The following is a 15,410-nucleotide window of genomic DNA, read 5'->3' as shown; positions in this document are numbered from 1 at the left end:
GGTTCAAGTTCGGCTTCCCTGTTAAATAGCTATGTAACATTAGGCGCAGCACTTCACCCCTCCGAGTTTGCTTGTCTGTAAAACAAGGGTAACAGTGAGCTGTCAGACTTGGCATTCAGTGGGCACGTAACCACTGAGCGTGACTCCCCAGTGTGGGACACTATCACCTCAGGGATTTTCAGTGGCTTGGACAACTGTCTGCCATATTTCCAGCAAATTATGCCGCTTGGCCGCCCAGTACCATAGATGAGAGAATGAAAAGGCCCCCATCTAAATAAAAGCATTCTGAGCGCAGAAATGAGTCTAAAGCAGTCTCTTTATTGACTGACACAGCAGTGCAGGGCTGATGCCCAGCAGCTCAGAACCGATCCTGCCCCATCCACCTTTCCCTTGCTACCAGGCAAGGGCTTCCGGCCAGCCTTGCATTAGTTGTCGGCCATGGTTTTCCGAACCCAGTCCAGGATGGAGGGCACCTTCACGTATACCCCATACTCGGCTACAGTGCAGCTCTTGTCAAAGCTCAGGATCCCGGCTGCATACCAGGTGTCCTGTTCCAGGTCGTGAACGGCAAAGGCGCTGCCAGCATCACCATAGCAGGTGTCCTCCTTGTACCTGGACATGCCGGCACAGAAGGTGTGCTCGTTCAGGATGGGCTGCACCCCTACAGGGCTCTTCTGGGTCTTCTCCTCGGGGACTGTGCTGCCCTCGTAGTGCTCCACACATTTGTTCTGCTCAGCCACGGGCAGGGTGACGTACTTGAGGTGCTCAGTAAATCTAAAGTTGGCATTTCGCCCCCAGCCAGACACATAACCTACGCGCCCCACCTCCGCGTAGTCCTTCAGAGGCAGGCAAATGGGCATCACTCGCTCATTGACAGGCACCTTCTGTTTGAGTTTGATGAGCCCAATGTCCACTGTGGAATAGTTCGGGTAGAAAACCACCTTCTCAATCTCCACTGGCTGCCTTCTTCCCACAAAAAGTTTCAGAGTAGGGGCAATCTCCTCTGCCGTGGCGTTCTCTGTGTGATTCAGGAAGAGGTTTTTGGCCGTGGTCAAAAGCCATTGTTCACTGATGAGCGTGGCCCCCGTGGTGAGATGATGGCGGGAGATCATCTTAGCCTGCCAGGGAAAGCTGCCTTTGGCGTCCAGAGAGCCACCAATGATGCGCTGCACCTGGTCCACCGGGTTCTTCGGCTTCCCGCACACTGTCGGGGAGAGCGAGACAGCCGTGAGCGGAAATTCGGATGCGCCTCCCTCCCGAACGCGGCGAAAGGGGTGGGTGTTGCCGCCGCCTACACGCTTTCTTCACGTGTTTCAAAGCTAGAATTATTCAGATGCTTTGCCCTTATCCCTGCCCGTCTTGTTTCCAGTATTTACAGTGTAAAATAATGGTTTTTTGTTGTTTACGTCACAAAGCAGAGTTCTATTTTCTGCTTTTCTAACCCACTAAAGAAATAGTAACACCAAGATTTTAAACCCTGGCAGAGGAGCGGAATGGTTATTTAAACATGTCATCAGAGGAGTATGTTAGAGAAGAATTTCCACACCTCCCCGGAACACACTGGAAGGGCTGGGAGCGGTGGGATCCCTTTCCACGGACTAAACAGGCTGAAGCAGTGTAGGCAGGAACACAGACTCTACAGACAGGGCAATTAACCCACGGCAACTTGGCGGCCCCACACACTGACAGCAGAAGGTGGGCAAATCCTCTGTTCCCAGAGGAGAGAGGAGAGCAAAAGCTCTTCCTGACCAGGAAAAACAGGAGCCCCACCCCCCCCCAGCCTCCCTGCCTCCATGGGTTCTGCTTCTCTCACATCCTCCCTTGACACATTCTTCCCAGAGCTTGCTTTACCCTTCACCCTGGCTCTCTAGGTAGGCTGCCTGTATACCTAGGTCTCCTGATCAGGCAGTGTAGACAGTGAATTGAGCCAGTTCCCTCAGGCCTAACTGAACAAGCTGCTCTCTGAGCTCCCCTGAGAGTCATCTCCTTACTGACCAGGTCAGCCCCATATTCTGTGGTTCTCCCTGATCCCTCATCTTGGCTTTTGTATGCTCAGGGGAAACCACACAGGAGTGAATGGGCTCTGTGACCTTTGAACCAAGATGGCTCCCCACACACTGAACCCTTGGCACGAACCTGCTTCGCATTCTGGAAGTTTCTCTCCAGTGACCTCATTCACCCACTGCTTCTCACTGTTTAAGGTGTACACTCCTGAAACAAGAGGAAAGAAGTGAGCCCAGAGAGGAATGAAGTCTGGACTATTGCAGGATGAGGAGGTATTAAAAAGGAATTAGGAGGGAGATGAAGAGGGAAGAGGAAGATAGTGCGGGCGAGAAGGAACAGGAGGAGCGCTGTGCTAACTGAGCGGTGGGAAGACCGTGGTCAGGGAGGTCTTGACAAGATAGGTCGGGATCAGGGCTGAGATCCTGACTGCCCCTCACAGGCTGTGTGAACTCGGGCGAGATCCTCAAGCGCTCTGTGCCTCAGTTTCCTCCTCCTGATAACAGTATCTCTTCACAGGAGGGCTGTGAGAACGAAGGGAAAGCAGCAGGCACGCACTCCTCTCTTAGAGGTCTTACTGTGAGACAGGCAGCGTACGTGGCATTGCCTCCCCTGATCAAAAGAAAAACTTGGGACTGAGAAGTGGGTTTGCTCAAAGGATGGCTTTACTGATGACAAAACCTTTAGGAGAGTCCAGATCTCTGGCCCCAAGTAGTCCCTGGGAACTACCGGCCAGCCCAGCCCCACCATCATGGGGATGTGAGGGTGGGTGTGCGCAGGGCGGACTCGTCCGGGTCTTACCGTTCCCTTCAGTGCGCAGCTTGTAGTACGGCTTACACTGATAGCGAACCAGGTGCTCCACATAGCCATTTGCAATCTCAGGGGGCTTAGGACAGCTGTCGTCTGCAAAAGAAAGGACACCAGAAAAGGAAGCGAAAATCTAGAAATTGTTCCCAGGAACCTGTAAAAAGTCAGATAAGAGGAAGCCACTCTGCAAATCAGGCTCCCTACCTCCACATGGAAACCAAGGGAAGGGCAGGGGACCACAGGTGAGAGGGGGGAGCTGGGTCTTCCCTAAAGGACCCAGCAGACCAGGTGGGATCTGAGCGCACCGCAGCAGAGCAGCCGATGCACGGCTCCTGCTCAGACGCAAGACCTACCTGAAATATCTGTGACATCATTGCTAATGTCCACAGCTAAAAGCTGTCCCCAGAGCAGGAGGGTGACAAGAGCTCCCAGAGCACTGCAGAGAGATGACAAGGAGTATAAAGTTGGTCTCCCTGCTTCACGCACACACATGCACGCACACGCACACACGCATCCACACAGACCCCTCCCACAAACCCAGAAAATGGATACATGAAGTGCTGGGACCAAGAAGTTGCACCCACCCACCCACCCGCTTTAGCAGCTCTCAGCATACCCAGCTTCCGGCAAGCTTCATGCTGCCCAGAATTCCAGATAGGCTTCAGAAAGGTAGCACCAAGATAGGAAAGCACAGAGCTAAGCGGGTCTCAGTTTCTGGCTGTGTCCAGGAAGCATTAAATTGACTCTATGAGCTCTCTAGCAAAAAGAACTCTCCCACAGACATCCCTGAACAACTGGGCTTCAAAGACACTGCTAATAAAAGGAAGCTAACTTGAAGATGGGAACCTAGGGGTTATTATACTAGCCTCTCTACTTCTTAAAATTTTCCCATAACAAATGATTTTTAATTTATAATTTAAAATCTATATGTACTTGCTCCTATTATGTTATGAGCATTAGCTTGAAGGAATGGTGTATAAAACCAAGAATTGCCGGGCATGGTGGCACACACCTGTAATCCCAGCACTCGGGAGGCTGAGTCAGGAGGATCACTGCAAGTTTGAGACCAGCCTGGGCTACAAAGTGCACTCAACGCCAGCCTGAACTGCAGAGCGAGACCCTGTCTCAAAAAGATAAAAAAAAAAAAAAAAAGAATGCCAGGAGGCTGCCTGGAGGAGAAGTGGCTTCCTGAAAGCACAGCCATGGCCGTGGCCATGAGAATACAGGCCATGCTTACCAGGTACCCATCCTGCCTGCAGATGCTACCGCTCAGGGATTGCCTGGGGGTGTTCAGTTTCTGGTCTTATTCTTTCACTATTTCAGAACGGCTTTCCATCCTGATAAAATCTGAGTGGATCCCATCTCCCGGCAAAGAAGGCACTGTCTGAAAGCACCCTCTTTTACCCATGCCAGAGAAGACTTCATACACTAAGTCCCGTACTCGCTACAGCAGAGCCCATTTGCCCCGTTTCCTTGTTACAGCTTTGCATCTCTCCATTAAGCTTGTGCTGTACTGGTCTGTGAGAACAAGGATGGGATGCAGAACTTGAAGTGTGGAGAGACTCACCTCATCTTCTGGCTTGTCTTGCTTCTGGAAGAGCGGTGCTGAGGGGCACCAGCTCAGCCTTTTATGCCCCAAGACCTGACCCCACCTCCTTAATGTGTAATTCCCCTGTTTACACAGTTTCGGCCTTGTTAAGGTCACTGACATGTTCCAGTAACAAAACCACAAGCCTCTCTTAGGAGCTGAGCTCTTGCATCACAGTTGGTGTTATTTTACCAACCCCCGAGGAAATCTGGCAACTTTACGACCCCGTGTACCTGCCAAAAGTGTTCCCAGAAAACAGCAGTCGGGCAGGAGGAAACTCAGTCTGGTTCTTTGTTTTGGAGAGTTTTCAGCGTATAAAATGACTTTGCTTTGAGTTATTTCAAGCCATTTGGAGACGTTCTTGCAACCTAGCTTAGCTACAAGAAAACTGCAATGAAAGAATTTCCTTTTCATAATCATTTCCCCCACCTCTGTGGACATTCCCCTATTGCTAAAAGCTCCCCAACTTGCAATCAGTAAACTGTGTTTATTGTGTCTTCTCTGATTGCTTCTTGCAAGAAATCGCACAAGATTAAAGGTATAGACTGGCACACAACTGTAAATCTGTCTGTTCTGGAGGATTTCCAGCTCCCAAAAAGGCCTTTGAGTTGTTTCAAACCCTGTACAGACACCCCACAACCTACATGGGGCTGTAAAGAAAACGTTCCCTTTCACAGTCATTTTGCCCCCCTTACTTGGGTAACTCCATATCATTTATAAGCTCGCCAGTCAAAATCAGTGAAACATGATTATCAGATCTTCACTATTACTGTCTTCAACAAATCATAGAGTTAGAGTTACAGGGTAGCTTGGCACAGACCACATTCAACGGCAATGATTCTTGTAGTTTATGGCCCAGGAATTAGTCCAAACAGGTAGATGAGAAAAATGACTGTTTCAGCTAAATATCTGTACCTATACATTCCAAGTATGGTTCCACTGAAAGTAGCAGCTCAATTAAAAATCCCTTTATTTATTTATTGATTTTTTTTTTTGGTACCAAGAATTAAACTCAGGACCTTGCACTTGCCAGTCTGGCGCTTGCACCTTTGGGCTATATCGCCAGCCATACTTTAGTCATTTTTTAAAAAAAAGTTAGGCTAGACTGTCCATAAAATCACTTGGAATATTCATAGCAGCATTGATGTAATAGCGAAATAACTGGAAAAACACAAATATCTATCAGTAGGAGAACAGGTAAATAATGTGTAGTATATTCACATAAGGGAATGTTATAGTCATGAAATGCATGAACAACAAAAGAACATAGATAATCTTATAAACCTGATTTTAAAAAAATAAAATTCTAGATTACACTCAAATTGATATCACTCTAGAGCCAGGTATGGTGGTGCACACCTGTCATCCCAGGACTCAAGAGGCTGAGGCAGGCAGATCGCCACAAGTTTGAGGCCAACCTGGGCTATATAGTGAGTTCAAGGCCAGCCTGAACTGCATAGCGAGACCCTCTCTCAAAAAAAGAAAAATTATATCACTGTTACAGAGTTCAAAACAAAGTAAAATTTGGTAATAGATTCACCAAAATTACAAACAAATGATAAAATAGCTTCATCCAAATAAATTTTTGTGTATCAAAAGAAGTACAAAGGTAATCCACAGAATGGGAGAAAATATTTGCAAATATGTAAAAAAAAAATCCAATTAAAATGTGGACAAAGGATTTGAGTAGACATTTTTAAAACGTATGAGAAGATGATGAATATCATCCAAAAAATGCCATTAGGGAAATGCCACAAGAAGACACCATTCATCTCCACTAGAGTAACTATAAGAAAAGAATACACAACCACACACATACACATACAGCAGTATGGGAAAGGGCGCAGAGAAATTAGAGCCCTCATACATTTCTGGTGGGAATGTAAAATAGCGTGTTCTCTGTGGAAAAGTTTGTTGGTTCTTCAGAAGGTTACACATAGAATTCCCATATGACCCAGTGTTATGGTTTGTATCTGGATGTCCCCCTAAAGTCTGATGCAGTCATGCGGCAGGCTTCTAGAATTTGTTTGGGCCAATGCTGGGATTATGGGTGTGAGTGCTGCACCTGCCCTGGGGCGGGTAGCTTGCATACAATAAAAGAGAAGATAGGCGCTTGCTTGCTTGCTCACTCCTCCCTTTTTTCTTATGTTGCTTTTGCTGTCTTCTGCTACTTTGAACTATCTCCCTTCTGCCACACCACTCTGCCTTGGAGCCACTGGATTATGGACTGGAACCTCCACAAACTGTGAGCTAAATAAGCTTTTCCTTCCTTGATTTTGGGTATGTGGTACTTTGTCTCAACAATGATAGAAAAGTAACTAAGGCGCCCAGCAATTCCACTTCTAGGTAGAATTAAAATCAGAGACTCAGAGACTTGCACACCAGTGTTCATTGCATCATTTTCACAAGAGTCAAAATAGTGGAAACAAGCCATGTGTCCATCGACAGATGAACACATAAAGAAATATGGTATATTTATACAGTGGAACATTATCCACCTGTACAAAAAAGGGATGGAGCTGATAACATGCTACAGCATGAATACACTTGGAAAGCATCATAGAAAAGCCAAAACCAAAAGAACAAATGCTACAAAATCCACTTACATTAAATATCTAAAATAGGCAAGTTCCTGGAAAAAGAATGTAGATAAAATACCAGGGGCTGGGAGGAGGGAAGAATGGGGAGTCATTGCTTAATTTGGACAGAGTTTCTGTTGGGGTGATGAAAAAGTTTTAGAAACAGCACCAATGGTTGCACAAGAGTGCTAATGCAACTAATGCTGCTGGGTTGTACACTTAAAAATAGTTAAAATCAAATTTTACCTTATGCATATTGTATCACAGCAAAAAATCAAAAATCGTGAATATTGGTTTTGTATCATTGGTATTCATATCTTTACAATATATTGCTGTTTTGTTTTCTTTTCCCCTCAACAAATAGTTTGTTTGCTTGTTGAGACAGGATGTTGCTATGTAGTTTAGGCTGGTCCTAAACTCAGCCCAGGTTGGCCTCAAACTCGGAGCAATCCTTCTGCCTCAGCCTTCTGAGCGCTGGGATTATAGGAGTACATCACCACTCCTAGGGCTGGGGATTTAGCTCAGCGGCAAAGCGCCTGCCTGGCAAGTGCAAGGTCGTGAGTTCGGTTCCTGGTACCGGAGAAAAACCAAAAAAAAAAAAGAAAATCATCACCACTCCTAGATAATTTTAACTTTTTTAATGGAATGGAAAAATGCAAAATGTGAAATGTTACCTCTCCTGAGAAGTGAGGAGGATGGCATAAGAGAAAAGCACGTAGGTGAAATATAAGTGAATTATTGTTAATGATCTGAGATAATGTTAATGGGCTGAGATAAATTCATGATTATACATTATTTCATTGTTCTTTATTTTCATAATATGCACATGCATGCATAGATCATATGTGATGTTTTAAAAGTATGAAATATCATCCTTGAGAACATGGAGGAGGAAATCCCAGGAAGAACTCACTAAGAGGCCCCTCTCCCATCGATTAACCCGGGAGGTGTGCGTGGGATGTGGGAGCCCCAGTTGAGAGGCCTGAGACTCCCTTCCCTCCCTGAGGTGCACTGCACCGGTTCCGCCACTCTCCTATGCACAAGGCAGAGCCAAGGGCACACCTGGCATGTGCTGTGGGGCTTCCTTCTCTCCCTGCCCTGGAATCTGAAGGCAACTTGTAAACGAGCCCAAGCTATTCCTCACTACTGGAGCAGGAAAGGCCCCAGGGGAGAAGGCAGCATAGCAGCCCTCAGTCAGCCAGCTCCGCTTCTCCAGAGCCCTGCAAGGGTGAGGAAGGCCTTGCCACAATCAGCAGAGGCTGATCCAGACCCAAATGACCTCTGCCTCAGCTCGGCCCAGGCCAAACTGCTGACCTGCAGAATCTGAAGCTAAACAGGAAAGGTTGCAGTTTAAAGTTGGCCAGGGATGTAGCTCAGTGGCACAGCGCCTGCTTGGCAAGCATGAGGTCCCGAGTTCGATTCCCGGTACCAAAAATAAATAAAGTCGCTCAGCTTTGGGGAGGTTTGTTAGGCAGCCAGTGTTAGCTAGCACTGCTGACATACAGAACAGATAAAAATGTAGCTCTGGGGGCACAGGTGTTAGGATGTCCCTCCCCGGGCCCCTTCTTCCCTTGTACCTCCTGCCACCATTGGTCTTTACCACTCTGCTACCCAGCTGCCTCGGTGATGAGGAAGAAGAGCTACTGCCCTGGCTTTTCCAGAGCCTTATCAAACAAGGGCGCGCCTCAGGCTGCAAAGGAGCGCGCTGAGCCTGGAGCCCTTCCTCTGTGTCCTGTCCCTTCTCCCTTTCTGTCTGTCCCGCTCCTTCAGAAATCACCGTGCCTCGCTCAGTCTCCGCAGTCCTCTGCCCACAGTCTTGAGAATGTCACAGCCCTAGACTTCTGGTTTTTTCTCTGCCTGGCTGCTTCTACTTCTCCAGAGAGGGGAAAAATGGGCTTTATTTCTGTGGATCCTCAGAGAAGAAGCGAGAACCTCAGCCTTATGACCAAAGAGGGATAGATAAGACTTTCTCCTTGGGCTCCAACTGGTGCCCTCCTGGAGCATCTAACTTGAAACATTTCTCATCGAGGCTGTAGGACAATTGCTTATCCACCGGGTGCACAATTCACCTTCTCCTTCCAAATACAACCTGGACTCCAGTTCTCTGACCTCTTGTCTGGACAACAAAGAGACATTCCCGGCCTCTCCTCCCCGGGCATCATCTGTGAACTTGACAACAAAGAGACCCAGCCCAAAGGCCTCCTCTTAACTGGACAGGACAGACAGGAGGTCGCAAGTGAGAAGACTCATACAGTACGCAGCCCCAAGAACTAGGAATGTGTGTCATAGGGAGAACAAAAAGCAGAAAAGCTTAAAAGAATAAAGAAGACAGCAGTTGACAAAGTTAAGGGCAAAGTTTTTATTTTAGAAGGAAAAAATATTTTTCAGAGTTCATTCTGCCATCACAAAAGTCTTGAAATTTCATAAGGTACAGACAAATAAAAATAAGGAAAACATCCCCCAATATTTCACCATCCAAAGGCAACCGATAAGCACTCGTAACACCTTAGCATTACTTCCTCCAAGATTTCTCCCCACACACATTTTACATAGCTGTCATTGTCTTTTACTAGATTTTTTGTGATCGGCTTTGCTCACCCAGCGTTGTAGGCATTTCCCATGTTTCTGCAAACTCTTTAAAACACTTTTAATGTCATATCTCACTAACTTAAGGGTGCATCAGTTATTCCTTCCTTGTTGGGAATTTAAGCTAATTCTCATCTTTTCTAATTTTCCTGAAATGAGTATCTTCTGTACAGAGACAGAGATGTGAGGCAGAAAACCAGGCTCATTAATTCCATATGGATGTGCAATTGATCCAACATCACTTACAAAAAACACCAAATCTTCAGCATTCAGCTCAATGCATCTTTCTATAACACCCATACAATCAACACTCAGCTCAAGGGACACAGCACTTCCATCCGTATCCCACGCCCCACAAAAATGACCATCGTCCTCACTCATTTGTAATAGTTTTTGCTATTCTTGAATTTCACCTTAACACTTTTCTAATTAAATCTATTCTTAAGTATTTATTATACTATTGTAAATTATATTTTACTTAGTTTACTAATTGTTAGTAGTATAGAAAAGTATAATTGATTTCTATATTGATCTTGTACCATACAACCTTGATAAAGTTACTAATTAAATCTAAATGATTAACGTTCTGAACATTTTGGCCACAATCTTCTCTTCTGCAAATAATGGCTGTTTCATCTCTTTTCAATTTTTTCTACCCCTTGTTTCTTTTCTCACCTTATTGCACTAACTAGAATTTTTATTAAAATGTTAAATAGAACTATGGAATGGACCTCTTTGTTTTTATTTTCACAATGAAGGAGGGAGAGAGCATTCACATTTTCTTAAATATGTTCTTGGAGTTGTGGAGTATGGTTTGTTTGATTGTGGTACTGGGAACTGAACCCAGAACCTTCACACTGAGCTACATCACCAGCCCTTTTTTATTATTTTGAGACAAGATCTCACTAAGTCACTCAGTAGCCCAGGCTTGCTACCGCAGCTTCTCAGAGTGCTGTAGTTTTTGTTTTTATTTTGTTTTGTTTTGCTTTGTTTTCTTTTGTTTTGTTCAAGGGGGAAAAGTGTATTTAGCTCACAGTTGGTAGAGGTTTCCATCTATAATTCGCTGGCTCTGACGCAGGGTGGCACATGGCAGAGGGGCAACAGCTCATGAATGCAGAAGACAGCAAAAGCTGTGAGAGAGATGGGGGAGGGAGGGAGACACAGAGACACAGAGAGAGATCAGAGAGGGCTTTTTTGTGTGTGTGTCGTTTTACGTTGGCTATTTTACTGTTTGTAGGTTCTTTTGTTTTTTGTGTTTTGTTTTGTTTTTGTAGATATCCTTTATTAGATTAAGGAAATTTCTACTTCTGGTTCATTCAAGGTTTGTTTGTTTGGTTGGTTGGCTGGTTGGTTGGTTGGCTGATTTTCTGAGACAGGTTCTGTATATAGCCCAAGCTGGCCTGGGACCCCAGATCCTCCTGCCTCAATCTCCCAACTGGTGGAATTACAACCATGTGCTACCACACCTGGCTGAGATTTTTCTTACCATAAAGAAATGTTGAACATTTTTTCTTTCCCCTTAAGATCACCTGTTTATAATGTCAAATACTTTATCCATTAAGGTCAACTATCTATAAGAATGTGTTGAATTATATTTACTGATGTTTAACCATTTTACTAACTTTGCACTTCTGGAATTAACCTCAGTTTCTCATGATGTGGTATAATTATGTTTTATGGGTTTGGTTTGCTGAGTTTTTTTTTTATTTTTTGTTTTTCTATCTTTCTAAGAAATATTGGCCTATAATTTTCCTTTTTTGTAAGGAATCTGCATCAAGAGTTCATGTTAAGGTTATTTTGATCTCTTAATACAAGTTGAACAGTGTCCCCTTTTCCGTATTCTACGAAAGAATTTGTGTAAGATTGATATTATTTCTTCCTTAATTTGGGGGAGGAATTTGCCAGTGAAGCCAGATGGGCCTGTAGACTGTTCTTCTGCCTTTTTTTCTATGTGTATGTATGTATGTGTGTGTGTGTACATGCACACGCATGTGCACGTGTGGTAGGGATCAAACACAGGGCCTCATGCATAATTTACCACTGGGCTACATCCAGTCCCAAGCCTATAGTTTCCTTATGGGAAGATTTTAAATTTCAGATTCAATTTCTGAACTTCATATCTGGGCATAGTGGTGCATGCCTGTAATTGTAGCACTCGGGAGGCTGAGGCAGGAGGATTGCCACAAGTTCAAGGCCAGTTTGGGCTACATAGTAAGTTCAACATAAGCCTGAACTACACAGCAAGACCCTGTCTCAAAAAATAAAAAACTAAAAATAAATAAGTAAATATTCAGATAGTCTATTTTTTCTAGCAATAGAGTGTCTAGAAATTTGCCCATTTTAATGAAGCTATCAATTTTACTGGCATAAAACTATTTCCAATTAATATTCTATTTAATATCAGTAATTCAGATTATTATTAATTCTATTTAATATTAGTAATTCAGATTCCTTCTTTTATTCCAAATATTGATAATTTGTGTTTTCTTTTTATTTGGTTTGAGTAGTCTCACTAGGGTTTATTAGATTTATTAATCTTTTCAGAATTCAAACTTTTATCCTACTTGGTTTTTTAATGCGTCTTCTATTTCAGGATAGTGATTCCTCTCCTCTCTTCTCCCCGCTCTCTCTCTTTCTCTCTGTCTCCCCCCATCCCTCTCTTTCTGTTTAGTATTTTATTTTCTGAATTTCTTAAAGTAGAAACATTGATCTATTTCTAATACATACATTTCTTACCTATTTCCCATATATTTCAATAAATTGTATTTTTATCAATCATTTACAATTTGTAAATTTCATCTGTGTCTAGTTTGACCCATAATTTATTTAGAAGTATGTTGCCGATATTCTAAACATTCGGAGATCTTTAAATGATTTTGCCATTTTTGGTTTCAAGCTCCACTCCTCAGTGCTGGGAAGCCTCCTCCGTGTGACTTCAGTCCTGTGCGCGTTGTCGAGACTTGCCTTACGGCCCAGCCACGGCACTTTAGAAGACAGCAGTTCTTGAGCGGAGTACGCTATATATATCAATAGGTCAAGCTTATTCATTCTTCTGTTCAAGTCTTCTACACGTTTCCTGATTTTTTTCTGTGTTTTGTTTTAGTTACTGAGATGCTTGTTTGTTTTTTTGTCTTAAATTCACTTATTAGGTGCATCCAAATTTAGCTTTGTTAGCCCAGTGTGGTGGCGCATGCCTGTAATCCCAGCACTCGGGAGGCTGAGGTAGGAGGATTGTTGCAAGTTCAAGGCCAGCCTGGGCTACCAAGTGAGCTCAATGCTGGCCTGAACTGCATAGCGAGACCCTGTCTCAAAAAGACAAAAAACAAACAAACAAAAACCCTTATGTTTGTTATATCCTCCTGTTAAGTTGATCATTTATCTTCATGAAACATCTGTGTTTATCTGTAGTAACTCTTCCATGAAGACTCTCAGTATGCACCAACTTTCTTCTGGGTAGTGTTTTTGTGCTGTATCTTTCTCTATTCATCTGTCTAACTGGCATTAATGCATTCTGACAACTTTTGCCTTTTAATAGAAATGTTTAGTTTATTTATATTTAATTTAATTACAAAGAGTTCATTTTAAATTTTCCGTTGTACGATTTGTTTTCTGTTCTCTGATTTCTCCCTGTTAGCCAGTGTTTGGCCGAGTTTATCCTCTTTTAGCTTTTTTGTTACGTATTCATTCGTGTAGTACTTTCCCAGTGGTTACTGTAATGATTTCAAGATAGTCATCCTGGTCTTATCACAATCTACTTTCAGTTAGTACATTTACCTCTTCACAAATAATGAGAACTTTTACAGAATTTCTTCCTCTTCACCTTTACCTCTCATCCTTATACTATTATTGTCAAATAATTTGCATCTACACAGTGAAATCTCATAAACACTCTGTGTGTGTGTGTGTGTGTGTGTGTGTGTGTGTGTGTGTGTGTTTATGTTACTGGAGATTGAACTCAGAGCCTTTGCACTGAACTCTAGCCCATTTTTTTATTTTTTATTTTGAGACAGGAGCTCACTAAGTTGCCCAGGCTGGACTTGAATTTGTGATCCGTCTGCCTAAGCCTCCCACATAGCTAGGATTACAGGCATGTGCCACCCCACCTGGCCCACAAACAATTTTTTTTAAAAAATTCTAACAGGTAATTATAAAATAACTTGAAACATAATTAAATTAAGACAATTTGATGTTGGCAAAATTAAAAGCAAGGAAAAACTCAAGAGACCTTTCAGAACCATCATAAAACTGGAGTGAGTAAATATGGGAAGACTGAAAAATGAGATAAAACTTGTGTGTGGATAGATTTGGGAGAGAAAACATTGAGGTCAAGTTTTGAAATGAATCTTTTTTTTTTTTTTCTTTTTGGGACAGGGTCTCATTATGCAGTTCAGGCTGACCTTGAGCTCACTTTGTAGCCCAGGCTGGTCTCAGACTTGCAAGGATCTTCCTGCCTCAGCCTCCCAAGTGCTAGGATTACAGGTGTGCGCCACCACGCCCAGCTCTTTTTTTTTTTAAATGAATCTTATGTATAATTGGGACTTGAAAGGTGACCTCTGGAAATGAAGAACTAGATCTGGAAATCTTCTAAATATAAAAACATAAATTAGAAATTGTGTGAAAATGGATGTAACAAAGAACTGAATGAACAGGAACTATTCACAGATTAGGCAAATATTTAATCAGGTGTCTACAATACACCTGGGTGTTTTAGGAGGCGAGAACATAGCAGGGAATAAATCAAATAAATCCTTGTCCTCCAAAAGCTGGCATTCTAACAGGAATGAATGTAAAGGACAATTAATGAATGGGTTGGAAAAGATGATATTGATGCAGAGAAGGGCAAAGTATGTAATAAGCAGAATCTATAAGGATGTTGTCTATTAAATCTAGGAATTGAAAATGAGTGAATAATGCAGAAATGCTGTAGCTCGAAGATTCCCAAATGTTGTTATACTTTAGAATCGCCTGGGGAGTTTTTTAAAAAACTCCCTGATCCCCAGGACAAATCCCATCTCTGTTATGACCAGAAAGAATGGGGGTGGGCGCCAAACGCCCACAGATTTTAAAAATAACCTGGTAACTCCGGGTGCAATAAAGTTTGCGAACCACTGCCATATCTCACCAAATTTAGTATGCCATAAATTATATGAAAGAGAAAACTGCCAATTAAACACCAGCAAAGTACATGTGATATCATCATGGTAACCTGCATCCCTGTTTCTGATGTGTTTCTTTTGGTTTTGGTTTTTGTTTTGTTTTGTTTTTTGTCTTTTTGAGACAGGGTCTCACTACACAGTTCAGGCTGTCCTGGAGCTCACTTTTGTAGCCCAGGCTGGCCTCAAACTCGCAACGATCCTCCTGCCTCAGCCTCCCGAGTGCTGGGATTACAGACGTGCCCCACCACACCCAGCCCTGTTTCTGATGTTAACAGCAGAGAAATAACCAGCCCCTCGGTTTGATGGAATGGACTAGTCATGCTTGGAGTGGACACACGTTACAACAGGATGGATGCAGTGAGAACAACACACATTGTTCAAAATTGCAATTTGTCCTGATAAGAAAACTAAACAAGGTGGCTTCTCTCATTATGCCTCTTCTGGAATATCACCCTTTTCCTGTCACCAGTGGCCAGGGACTACGGCCCTGCTATACCAGGAACACAGGCGCTGGTTCCCAGCCCGACTTCCTGAGTGCCAGCAATTCCGTTCTCGGAAAGTAGGTCACTGGCAGATGCACAGACTGACGTTTCTGCCATGTATACCCAAAGATTAAGTTCTGTTAAAGCTTCTCAAAAATAGGGGCTGGGGATTTAGCTCAGCGGCAAAGCGCCTGCCTGGCAAGCGCAAGGT

The 15,410-nt window shown here is 43.6% G+C and overlaps 1 protein-coding gene and 1 long non-coding RNA gene across 2 annotated transcripts in view; one reads left to right on the top strand and one right to left on the bottom strand.

Annotated features, from left to right (window-relative positions):
• Positions 1-298: 298 nt before the first annotated feature.
• Positions 299-4,483, bottom strand: LOC102017774 (haptoglobin). The gene is made up of 5 exons (XM_005403528.2): positions 4,376-4,483; positions 3,162-3,244; positions 2,803-2,904; positions 2,137-2,211; positions 299-1,204 (listed from the first exon to the last, which is right to left on the bottom strand). The coding sequence occupies exons 1-5, from the start codon at positions 4,378-4,380 to the stop codon at positions 426-428; spliced, it is 1,044 nt and encodes a 347-aa protein (XP_005403585.1). The 5' UTR covers positions 4,381-4,483; the 3' UTR covers positions 299-425.
• A 2,118-nt stretch (positions 4,484-6,601) lies between these two features.
• The window catches only part of LOC102017575, an 18,160-nt gene continuing 9,351 nt past the window's right edge, over positions 6,602-15,410 (top strand). The window contains exon 1 of the long non-coding RNA XR_263886.2: positions 6,602-6,641. This is a non-coding gene — a long non-coding RNA (uncharacterized LOC102017575). The remainder of the gene's footprint in view (positions 6,642-15,410) is intronic.

Source organism: Chinchilla lanigera, unplaced genomic scaffold (assembly GCF_000276665.1).
Source record: "Chinchilla lanigera isolate Chin_1 unplaced genomic scaffold, ChiLan1.0 scaffold00083, whole genome shotgun sequence".
NCBI lineage: Eukaryota > Metazoa > Chordata > Mammalia > Rodentia > Chinchillidae > Chinchilla > Chinchilla lanigera.
This window is presented reverse-complemented; position numbering and strand designations above follow the sequence as displayed.